This window comes from Rousettus aegyptiacus, unplaced genomic scaffold, assembly GCF_014176215.1.
Source record: "Rousettus aegyptiacus isolate mRouAeg1 unplaced genomic scaffold, mRouAeg1.p scaffold_m13_p_6, whole genome shotgun sequence".
In the NCBI taxonomy this organism is placed as follows: Eukaryota; Metazoa; Chordata; class Mammalia; order Chiroptera; family Pteropodidae; genus Rousettus; species Rousettus aegyptiacus.
In genome coordinates this window covers 106,810,932-106,823,986 of record NW_023416309.1, presented here as the reverse complement: position 1 = coordinate 106,823,986, position 13,055 = coordinate 106,810,932, and the positions used below count along the sequence as shown (strand labels likewise).

General features: G+C 33.7%; 1 protein-coding gene across 6 annotated transcripts in view; it reads left to right on the top strand.

The window, feature by feature from the left end:
- Nucleotides 1-13,055, top strand: part of ABCA8 (ATP binding cassette subfamily A member 8) — a 64,677-nt gene that overhangs the window by 34,704 nt on the left and 16,918 nt on the right. For all 6 annotated transcript variants that reach the window (XM_016143653.2, XM_016143652.2, XM_016143657.2 and 3 more), the window contains 7 exons: nt 1,530-1,669; nt 4,130-4,249; nt 6,402-6,600; nt 7,836-8,002; nt 8,967-9,100; nt 9,647-9,784; nt 11,959-12,063. In XM_016143653.2, the coding sequence (XP_015999139.2) occupies nt 1,530-1,669; nt 4,130-4,249; nt 6,402-6,600; nt 7,836-8,002; nt 8,967-9,100; nt 9,647-9,784; nt 11,959-12,063 (1,003 nt within the window). The remainder of the gene's footprint in view (nt 1-1,529; nt 1,670-4,129; nt 4,250-6,401; nt 6,601-7,835; nt 8,003-8,966; nt 9,101-9,646; nt 9,785-11,958; nt 12,064-13,055) is intronic.

The window sequence follows — 13,055 nt, the reverse complement described above, 5'->3', positions numbered from 1 at the left end:
ATTCCTGAGCAATTCATGGGTCTCCTGGACAATAATTTGCGTAATTGCCTTATTTCTCCTTCTAAATCAGCGTCAGCAAACTATAGCTTATTACCCAAATCTAGCTCACTTACCGATTGTGTAAATAAAGTTTGATTGGAGCAGAGTCACTCCCATTTGTTTAGGTGTTGGCCATATTACAAGAGCAGTTGTTGCAACAGAAATTGACTAGCCCACAAAGCCTAAAATACTTACTATCTAGTCATTTACAGAAAAAGTTTGCCGGCACCCCTCTTCCAAGCTCTAAGCTTGTACTGCTCACATAGTTATCTCTAGTGCCCAGCACAAATTCTTGTAAGTGGCCAAGAAATTTTTCTCGAATTATTTTTATTTTGGAGAACAATAGGGAATGATGATGACTTTTTTTTTTTTTTGGTTTATTCCCTCAATTGATTTCATTGCTTCTAAAAATGGCATATATTCTTGTATGTTCATAAAATCTTATGAGTAAATAGAATTTCGACTCAAGCATTTGGTCAAATGAAATGGCTACTGTTTTTTAAGGGCTTGCTAAGTACAAACATCATTAGTACTCCTTAGAATAACCCTAGATGTTATCAACCATTATTTCATTTTATGAATGAGGAAATTGTTCAGATAGTTTAAATAACACATTTCAAATAGCAAAATCAAGTTTCAAAGTCAAGTGATTGCCAGTATTTTATCTACTGTATACTTTATAACTTTCATTAATAGATTTTTGTTTTTCTACATTGATGTTTTTAAATGGGTAGACTTATTTTCTTGATGATACTTTGTTCTTAGCCAAAGTTCTGGTGTTGGCACTGCACAGAAAGCAACAATTAGTGATGCCGCCAACCCAAACTCACAGTTATCACAATTCGTTTCTATCTATAACCCCGTTTCCTTCATGGCGCGTACTAGTATTGGTGATTATTGCACATGTCTGTTTGTTTACTTGTTTTCTTTCTGTCTCTCCCATTAGACATTAAGCTCCCTAAGAGCAGGACAATGCTGTTCTATTTCATTGAACCCTCAGCACTTAGGATAATTTTTGTCACTTACTAAGAACTTAATGAATTTTCATTGCATGACTAAACCGAATAACTGAATCTGTTTGTGCCTGTGTCTATTCCTATCAAAAGTCCCTTGTTCTTGCTCAATACATCCATCCTATTTAGCCAACTTAAACTCCCTTCGAAGATCAATCTTCAACATTTTCCATCTTATATAGTCCTGACTTTGTGCCCCTGGTACCTCCACTCTGTAGCTATTTTCCCTGAGTCAATATTGACCTTTTCGAGGCATCATCCCTAAATAACCTGACCTGTAAGTCTGTTGAGCTCATTCTTTGCTTTCCCCCATCACATTTCTACGATCTGATTTTTTTGTCCTCCTATTACATGTTTGGATTGCTTATTTCTTGCTTTAGATTTTAATTGATTTTTCTCTGTCCCATAGAGACTGGTAATGTTCTTCATTCTATTGAAGACGATGTCAAATAACATATATTATTTTTTAAACCCCAGTTTGCAATTGAATGACATGTGTGTTCAAGAAAAAATAACATCACTTGTTAAACAGCATGTTCCTGATGCCAAATTATCAGCAGAAAGTGAAGGAAAACTTGTCTATACATTGCCCTTAGAAAGAACAAATAGATTTCCAGGTAATGTATGTGAACACCATGAAATAAAATACATAAATAATATTCATAAAAATAATGTTAATGATAATTATGATAACTAATGTTTATTGAGAGCCTACAATGTATTTAGGTATTTGAAATATGATGCAAAGAATAGCATAACTGGATTATTTTATCTACGATAGAAAATATAATATTCTAATTATTACATTATAATACCTGGGTATTTTAAGGATCTTTTTCAGTCCTTTATTCCCTTTGTAGTGCGTAGCAGAATATTCTAGTATTCATAACCATGCATGAATACAAATGGTTTAAAATCTCTGGCTTAACCATCATATTAAACAATCTCATGATATGGCTGGTTCTTCTCTTGACAAGACTTTTGTGACAATTTTGGATTTTTCAGGCTAACACATAAAAGTTGACTTCATTAATAGATTTTTGTTTTTCTACATTGATGTTTTTAAATGTGCCATTAGAGAAATGCAAATTAAAACTACTATGAGACATCATGACTAAATACTTATCAGAATGGCTAAAATATTTTTTAAATAATGATAATATCAAATTCTGGTTAGGAGGTGGAGAAAATTTATTACTCATGCATTGCTAGTGGGAATATAAACTAGCAAAGCTGCTCTGGAAAAGTTTGCAATTTCTTTACAACAATAAACCTGTAGCTACTATGCAACCAAGTAATTGCACTACGGGGCATTTATCCTAGGTATATAAAAACATGTTCACACAAAAACCTGTACATAAATGTTCACAGCAGCTTTATGTGGAATAGACAAAAACTAAAGCAACCCAGATGCCCATTAATGAGTGAATGATTAAATATAGTGTGGTACACCTGTAACGTGCAGTGCAATTAGACAATAAAAAGCAAGAGGCTACTGCCATATGGTATGCATGTGTGTGTATATATATATACACACACACACACTAATATATACAACAACCTGGCTGAGTGTGCAGAGAACTAGGCTCAGTGGGAAAAGCCAATTCCAAAATGTTACCCTCTGTATGAGTCAATTCATGTAGCATTCTTGAAATAACAAAATTATAAACGTAGAGAACATTAATAGTTGCCATGGGTTAGGTGAGGATGGGTCAAGAGAGAGATGGGTGTGGCTATAAAGGGTGATTGTCATGGTGATGCAAATAGTCTCTATCTTGATTGTATTAATATCAGTGTCTGGTTATGATATTGTACTGTGACTTCTGAAGATGTTATCATTGGGGAAACTGAGTAAAAGGTATAGATCCCTCTGTGTTATTTTTTACAACTGCATTCAAATTTAAAATTGTCCCCAAATAGTTTAATTAAAAAAACTTTAATTAAAAAAACTTTACTAGTTGTATTTATCACTCAGAGAATCTGCACAGAGTGGTTAAAACCATTAACCTCACCTTCTGTGTGGGTAACAAAGACGCATAAATTACCCCACAAAGTCATTCGAATATATATTTTATGGTGATAGCACGAATATTCCTGAGAACCAGCAGGCAAAGTGTTAATCGAACCCTAATTAATGTATTTCAATAATAGTTATAATTTAGAATAGATTCGTATAATTTTAGAGAAACAGAAGAATGACATAAAATACTCATTAGCATTTAATATTTTCTCTACTTTTCTGTCTACAGTACTATAATCAAGACAGAAAGCTTTGAACTTATCCTTTTACTCAGGGAGAAACTGAGTAAAGCCTCAGGACTTCTATAATCATGCTAGGATTTAAAATTAGGTTTTTATTCAATTCCACTTGATTAACAATTATAATTCAAACCTATATAGGCAGGGTCATCGCTCTTTGTTTTGAGAACAATGACTGATGAAAAAATGTTACTGTGCATGAACTAAAGAATGAATGGACCCAATTCACAATTTCCTACAGTTCCAAGAAAATTCAGAATCAATTCCTCATTCTCTGACTATGAGATCTTGTGAATTTTTTCTTCCATAGTCAAAAGCAGAACATTTGAAATGATTTATATTCTATATACTTCCTTTGACAGATATTTTCTGAACTGAAGAAGGTTCTTCACATTCCATCTAATTCTCAAAAAATTAGTTCTATTCCTTTCGTTGGTGAAAGCACAGAAGGCTCCCATTTGTACATGTTCTCTGGAAAAGACGGAAAAGACTTCGCAATTAATTAGGCTTAGAGTTGAAAAAATATGAAGTTCTACCATTAATTAAAATGTAAAAGTCAGAAAAAAACTAAAATAAGATCTTTGTATAAATACGAGTTAACATTTGATCAAAAGAAGTTAGTATATGGGCTGTAACGCAATATACAATAAAAAATCATATAGTTAAAGAAAGTTACTTATCATGTAATGTTAGTTTTTAAAGTGTCTGACATATTGCAAATATAATTCATGTATTTGCTCTTTCTAGTTTCAAAAGTTGTCCTTGGTTCACTTGTGATTTTTGTTGTTTTGATTCACTACTGTATCCATGTTCTTTAGAACTTTATGAGGATCTTGATCACTGTCCTGGCCTCGGCATTGAGAATTATGGTGTTTCTATGACAACTTTGAATGAGGTGTTCCTGAAACTGGAAGGAAAATCATCTATTGATGAACCAGGTAAATAAAATACATAAAAATTATCATGTAAAGTATTTGCAACCCGTAGTGTAGTAGATACTTCAAGAAGACACCATTCCAAAGACATGATTACATGATGTGGGGGTCCATGATTCAGACAAGCATCTATAAAGGTGAAATACATTCCTGTCACAGTTCTTACCTCTACCGCCAATATTGCTTTGATATTAAAGGTGGCCCATTTTCTTCTATCCAAGGCTCACAGCCCTCATCTTACCCCGTTTTCCAAGAGCAGTTTTAGACAAAACACTTATTCTAAATCTCTCTCTTCAAGCACTTCTAATACGTCATCTCATTGCCTGCTGGTCTCCACGGTTTCTGATGAGAAGTCAGCCCCAAATCTTATTGAAGATTTCTTCGTATGATGAGTTATTTTTCTCCTGCTACTTTCAAGATTCTCTCTCTCTGTCTTTGGCTTTGAGAGTTTGACTATGATGTCTTCAGGTGTGGACCTCTTTATGTTTATCCTGCTTGGAGTTTGTTGAGCTCCCTATATGTAAAGATTAGAGTTTTTCATCAAATTTGGGAAAGATTTTAGACATTATTTCTTCAACTATGCTTTCTGTTCCTTTCCTCGACACAATCCTTCTGGAACTCTTATTATTGTATGTGGTAGTATATGTTAGTATGCTTGGTAGTGTCTCACATTTTTCTGACTCAATTTTTTTTCATTCTTTTTTTCTTTCTGTTCCTTAGACTTAATAATCTCAATTTATCTTTTTTCCTATTTGCTAATCATCTCTTCTACCAGATGAAATATGTCGAGCTTTTATTTTTCAGTGATTTTTTCCCCAGTTGTTGTACTTTCCAAATCTAAAATTTCTATTTGGTTATTTTAAATAATTTTTACATCATTAATGATATGCCCTATTTGATGAGACATTGTCATACTCAATGATTTACAAATGTGCTGGTCAGTGTAAAAATACTAGTGGATTTTCTAAATGTTATTGTTACTGACATTAAAACTTTTAGTGTAGTCATAAAGCATAACCTATGACTTAAAATCTTTTCAATTCATTGAAACTCGTTGAAACAACATTTTGTCTATTTTGGTGAATATTTCTTGTCCGCTTAAAAACAGTTCTACATACATACATATAAATGATATACATGTGTATGTTTGCAGAAGTATATACATGTAGAATATATATTTAAAGAACTTCAATTGTGTGAAGAGTTGTATAAATATCAATTTGGTCAAGTTACGTGATAGCGTTGTTCAAATATTCTAAAGTTTTACTGACTTGTTTTTCCTATCAATTCCAAGTAAGGGATAGTAAAATCTCCCAACTGTAATTCTAGTTGTGTCTAACTTTGTCTTTTCCTCCCATAAGTTAGGTAAGTTTTTATTCCATATACTTTGAATCTCTGTTACTCTTTCTATAGCCTTTTTGGCGCCCTAATCTATCCAACGGATGGAAAATAGCTGTTATTTATTCTCTTGGTAAGAAGGGCGACAGTCTCTTGCAACTAACTGAAGCAGAAATACATGAATTATTCTTTTAATATACTGTTGGCCACTATCTTGTTTAAGATGCTTACATCTTTACTCACAACCGAAATGGTGTGGTTTTGTGTCCATGGTTGAGTATGTGCGTTTATGAGTGTGTGATCTTTGTGGCTTGATATCAGGCTTATTTTAGCATCATACAATAAGCAGCATCCTGGATATCTAGACATTGCAGAGATTATACAAATGAGTGCTCCCTCAAACAGTGTGGATAGATTTGAAATCCCTCCAGTAGCAGCAATTTACAGTTAACCTCCAGTTTGTGGCATGTCAGTTTGTAGCTTGTTTCTCTAGGTGAACACTTAAGATAACTGTTTCCTTTATTAAGTTTCTAAGTCACATCTAGATGCTGTGATCATCTTGCATGTTTATTGTAGCCTCTTCAACATATTGTCTGTATCCAAAGTATCTATGGCCTTCTTTCTAGTCCTTTTGTACAAGAAATGAATCTTTCATCTATTTTTCTTGTTCCTGGCAACATCCAAGAATACTACATAATACCTACAAGTTGTGCAGAAGACTATCTGGGACATCCTTGGTAAAACAAACTCCTATAGTAAGCTCAATAAAGTACGTCTGAAGTGGCATCTTATAAACTGTTTACTCTGTGTTTTGCAGATACTGCCACTTTGGGAGAAGTACAAGCAGAAAGAGCTGGAGACACAGAAAGCCTTGTTGAGATGGAACAAATTCTCTCTTCACTCAATGAGACGACAGACACACTAGGCGGCATGGCTCTGTGGAGACAGCAAATCTGCGCAATTGCAAGGGTTCGCTTGTTAAAGTTAAAGCATGAAAGAAAAGCCCTTTTATCACTGTAAGTATCAGAATGCCATAGATTTTGTTCAGTCGACGTATTTTTTAAAAATCTATATATAAGGTCTAAAAACGAAAAGCCAAACAAAAAATAAAAATAAATTTCTGCATCTGCACAACTAGATGAAGTATAAGTCTCAGTCTAGCTCATGGTCCTCGTAGTTCCTATTAGTAGACTAGCAAGTGGAATTTATATCATTTCAGAGCCAATTTCAGGGGAAAAGTTAGTCATGTAAGTTTTCCTCTAACATTCCCTCTCTTTCAGTGTTTCTCTTATGGTAAGTGACAGAAACATTGGGATGTAGGCCTTTTTTACAAGTGTCCATACACCAATGCCTTATTTTAGATTCTATGTAGTTACGCTACCAACTCTTTTCCGGAAGTCCTGACTCTCTATTAAATCCTACCTGCTCTTACTAGATGTCATGACTTCCCTTTAGGCCTCTTAAGTGATGGTAGCTCACTCTCCATACTTTCTGTCTGCATAATGGGCACTATCCCTGCTCCTAGGACTCATATCACCTCACAGGAGCAACCCTGGTGTCCATAATACTTTGGCTGTCAATCAACACCTTGTCTGTGAGTACGCCAATTAAGCATCAAAGACATAGGATGCTTGGCACATAATAGGATCTCAATAAGTACTTGCTAAATAAATAGGTAATGAGAACTCATTGAGAATCTGTAACAAGATTAGCATGCATTACGACAAGGTGTAATATCATGAAGTGAGAAATCAAGAATGGAGAAAGCCGTTGAAGTAACATATTGTAACTTATTTGAAATGGAGAATGGAGAGTAAAAAATAATTGAAAAATTAAGCCTGGAGACTATCATGCAGTCACTAAGAGAAGTAGGAACTATATGAAGAGGATCGGACATAAAAAATAATTGAGTATAAAGTGTTGATGAATTAACCAGCAGAAAAGGGGAGCATCACATTGGAACCTCAGAAGAGAGGCAGAATCTGGGCACAGAGTTAAAAGATGCATATCCCCTGAAATTGTGTGGAATGGCTAACGGACAGAGAGCAACAGGAGAAACGGACAGAAGGCTAAATGTGGACTTTTATCATCTCTAATTTAGAGGTCAGACAAAATACTCAAGGAATGAGTTTGAGAGCTATATGTTTAATCTTCATAATTTCTTGATCTTAGTACATTATAACCTGCTCAGATGGTTTTAAAAGGTTAGGAAATGACTATGCCTTCACATTGGCAATTTTCTTCTGTTCAGGCTATTGATTCTAGGCATTGGATTTTCCCCTGTGCTTTTGGAGTATATCATCTTGAAAATATATCAAAACAGTTACACATGGGAACTTTCTCCTCAATTATACTTCCTTGCTCCTGGACAGCAGCCATGTGATCCTCTCACTCAATTATTAATCATCAATAAAACAGGTAATGACGTGGTCCATACCTCATTTCCAGGTACATTTACTATTTAGAGCATTACTTAGAAAACATGAACATGAGAAAGAAAAACGAGCTTTTGACTTCTTCAGCATGTGCTCAATACAATTTACGAGGCTTGGGGATGATGAATACAAGCCCAAAACAGAGCAGGAATTAGAATAGTATTTGCCAACGAGAATAAATTATCTGGTGGCAGTTTGCAAAATGGAAGAGTTTGTACCCCAAAACATTTTTAATAGCTTGAGATATAATTCACAAGCCATATGATTTATTCGTTTAAAGCGTATAATTTAATGATTTTTGGTATGCTGTTATGCTAATAAAGGAAGGGGGGAGCGGGAAAGTATAGGTATTTTCCACAGTTTCTCAAGTGTTCTTACACAAATTTAGTATATTTTCTTAAATAAATGCACGTTATTTTTTTCATTTTCTATATGCCCCCAAGACAATCAAAAGATTTTAACTTGTTGGGTTTTTAGTAATTATTTACTAGTTATGGTTGTTTTTCTGAGGAGAAAGTCCATAGAGCTCTTCACATAGCCATTTAACAGGTTGTCTTTTTGTATCATGAAACATTTTGAAGATCAGTCAATAATCTCGCAGTAGTGAAGTGAGATTTAGCAAATTTGGTAGTTAATTAGAGATTATCTGTGTCATTAAAACCCTATTGGTATGATCACTCATCAAAAAATTCTAGGGGAAAAAATCTATTCCAAATGCACCATATGGCAGTAATCATAAGCAAATAAACATATTAGAAAGTAAATTCCATGAGAAGTAAGTAGATTTTTCATTCACAATGGCATGCATGCTATCATGTGAGAAAATATCCTCACAGTCCATATTACAGTAAGTATCCGTAGGGATGTTAATTTTAATTTTGCTGCACAACTTGACGTTGATTTTCTGAGTTTTGTGACACATAATAATACACTTAACTATAATTTAGGAGCAAGCATTGATGACTTTATACATTCCATGGAGCATCAAAACATAGCTTTGGAAGTGGATATATCAGGAACTAGAAATGGCCTAGATGATCCATCATATAATGGAGCCATCATTGTATCTGGTCATGAAAAGGTATGCTGGTCTCTATTTAGTAATTTTTTCCTAAAGGTATCAATAGCTAATATGCCATCAATATACTTAGGTTTCCAATTTAGGAAACAAAATGAAAAATATATACTGCTTTCATTTATTAATTACTGAATTATAGTCATTAGTATGATATATAATTCATATGTCAATCACTATCTACTAACACACACTGTATGTATCAGCAAAATAAAAATACTATACAATCCTCATACAATCCAAGTACATATTTAAGTCCCAAGAATTCATGTTTCCTCTCAAGGGTTTTCTAATACATATATTCTGAAACTTCTTATTTGTTCTTAAACAATAATCATACTACTTGATTCCAGCCTTAAGCCAAACAACTTGTGTCCTGAAAATCAGATACAGCCAATCAGCACGTATTTTGGTTTACTTACATAGTGTTTGTTTTAATTATTTAACATGATTTATAAAACATGACTTTTTAAGTAAAACATTGAATTTTGACCTCTTTAGAAAAAAAATGAAGCTCTCTGAGAATTTATAACCTTGCTTTTTATGTTTTAGAGTTACAACTTTTCATTAGCATGCAATACCAAAAGACTGAATTGCTTCCCCGTTCTCATGGATATCGTTAGCAATGGGTTACTTGGAATGGTTAAACCATCAGCACATATCCAAACTGACAGGAGTACGTTTTTGGAGGTAAGTCTATACTTTTATGAATTCTCTTCCATCAGGAATCTCCCAGATCACCCTTTTAAGAGCTGGACTTTTATTTTTATTGAGTAAACCACAATGTGATAAATTAGCATTTGGGTTCATCGTAGCTCTCTTGCTTTGAGAAAACAATATACTTTTCAGAGCTTCAATTTTTTTTAAGGTGAAATAAAACTAACAAAATATGTTTTCAAAGAGAATATGAGGAAACAGAAGTGAAATCATACAGAACTGTAACTAGCACAAAAATCACAAAATGATGAAGGAAAGAACGGGGGCGGGGGGAGAGAGAAAAGCCTTATTATTACTTTTATAAACGCTACAAAAGAAAAATATGTAGGGCAAAGTTCAGGATAGAATTAAATTAGAATTACTCCAGTTCCTTGTCAAAAAATATTAATTCCTAGGGCCTACTGTAGACCTACTAAACCAACTTTTTTAGACACGAGGCAAACAAAACAAAACAAAACAAAACAAAACAAAAACAACATATTTCTGAAAAAAGGCCCAGATGATTGGATTATCTATGGCCCTTTAAGTTTGGAAACCAGACTACCTATCCGAGTTTGTAATTTTTCCTTTTTGATTATTTCCTAAATATATTTCTTCCTCTTAGTTCTTTAAGCATAGGGACCATGAATCTTTAACACTACATAATACCCTCTACATAGGCTAGGGACTGGAACATCATAAGCACTTAATAACTTATTTGTTAAATATATAAATGAATGTCAGAGGCCTGGAAATCATCTATATCCCACTCAACCATAATATTTTATGATTCTACATATTTCCAATAAACATCTACCCATGTGTATATAAAATGGACCATGTAGCCATCGTTATTTTCATAGGTTCCAGTAAGATCTAGGGTAACCTCTCACAATACACCTCACCATGTGCGGGGGAAATAAAAATCCCTTTCAGTGGAGTGTTTAAGAAACTTAATCATTAAAGCAAAAAGCTTTAGTCATCCATCAAGTATTAATTAATTTTAGAATATATATATGTGTACACACACACACACACACACACTATGGTTTATTTAATTAACCTCCTAGAAGACTGTAAAAGCTTTTTGGATTTTCTGGTTTCTGAGGAAGGATACAATAATAGAGTAAGTTGCCTTAGACTTTCATCTGTAAAATCATCCTATTTTGCTAGGGGGGGTCTGATGACACCAACCAGCGCAGCTGACCTTACACTCACGTGCCCGACATCTCAACTTTAACTAACATCTCCAGCTACTCATTGTATACTCCCTTCGAATTTACCTTCTCATTGCTCAAGTGGGAGTTTTCTGTAATTTCAGACCTTGTTTCTGTCCTACCCAAATTCAATGGATTTGCCACTGAGTACTGAACCCACCAGTACACAAGGCGTTCTGGAAAGATTACTACTATAAACTTACATCACGTCTTTCTGTGTTTAGCAAGTGTTTCTCTAATGAGCAGACTGAAGACAGTCAGGCTCTGGTTCGAACTTTCATTTTTCAGTAATGTGCTTTATCAAACCACAATGTGCAAAGCATGAAAGTAACATGGGGACTGCATTCGAGAGAGTTTGTGAATCTTCTATCCTTAAAAATGGCTATAAAAAGGAGCAACAATATGTATAATTAAGGGCAAAGGTTTTCCTTGGAGGTTTTACTTCTCTTTCTAGTAACTCACCTCTGCTTTTGAATCCTCAATCAATATTTATCTGGTCTCATGGTATACCTAAAAAGATAATTTATTATCACTATGCCCATAAAATATCTCATATAGTTTCTGTGTCAAACTATTACATTCGAAGTGACTATAAAGATCAGTTAAGAAATTGAATGTTTCAGCTGTGAATTATCCTTATTTCTTATTTAGCATCAGAACAAATTTTAGAATCATAAAGAAAATGAAAAAAAATCTTACTCTTTACTTTTCAACTCGATAATATTATAAATTCATTTACCTCCTTTGAATCACGTTCCTTATCCATAAACATGAGTTTCGAGCTAAAAGTCAAGCTTCAAAACCGAATGGATAATGAAGGAGCTTGAAAATCTCAAAAGAGACCTCAGGCGGGATTATATGTAATCTGTTTTATGCTTTCTTAAGTGTATTTCAGAAAATGAACTTTGCGTTCATTCGTTGGGCTCATTGTATTCTTTGCTTTTTCAAAAGGAACAAAATAATCCATTCAAACTGCTGTTGCCTGTCATGTTCTGGTTGATTCTGGCGTCCAGCTGTGCTCCTTACATTGCTATGAGCAGCATCGATGATTATAAGGTAACAACAAGTAACTGCACATTGTATTACTTCAAATGATTACATGCTGAAGGTAATATAATTACAGGGTTTTTAAAGAGGCTATTTATGTATGTTTAATTGAGCAGCCAGTTCAGACATAAATCCTAAGCTGTAAAAATAAAAAGAAGTATAAATAGAAATATAAATTACAGGTAGATGATAGAGAATAATTCTACAATTCACCTGGATATGTAAATAACTTAAAATAGACAAAATAACTGAAAAAGAAAAACAAAGTTGGAAGATTTCTGCTTCTGACTTCGAGGTTCATTACAAAGTTATAGTAACTAAGAATGTATTGTATTAATTAAGGATAATCATATAAATATATGTAACGGAATAGACATTTCAGAAATTAACCTAAACACATATCATCGATTTATTTTCAATAAAACTACCCAAGGAATTCAAATGGGGTTAATCCTCTCAGAAAATTATATGGAAACTTGATATTGTTATGAAAAAAATGTTCTCAGTACTCACCTCACACCATACACAAAATTATTTTGAAGTGAATCGGATCTCGTGGTAGGCGAGTATTTCCCAGGTGAGACAGAAGCATAAACCATAAAAGAAAATGATATTTTGAACTTCATCAAAGTTGAAACCTTTTGCTCTTTGTAAAACATCAATGAGAAAATTAAAAGCTGTGGGCTTAGAGAAAAATATTCACAATATATGTATATTTAACAAAAAAAAACATATATCAAGAACATAAAAAATTCTTACATCTTAGTAATAGAAAATAGCCTAATTTTAAAGGTGGGCAAAATATTTGAGAGATACTTTACCACAGAAGATATGTAAATGGAAAATACTTCCATGAAAATATGGCTAATAGCATGAGTAATCCAGAGAATAACCCCAGTGAGATACCTTTACATACCAAATACAAAGAACAATATTAAAATGACTGACAATGTCAGGAGTCAGTGAGGATGTGGAGAAACTGGAACTCTCATGCATTGCTA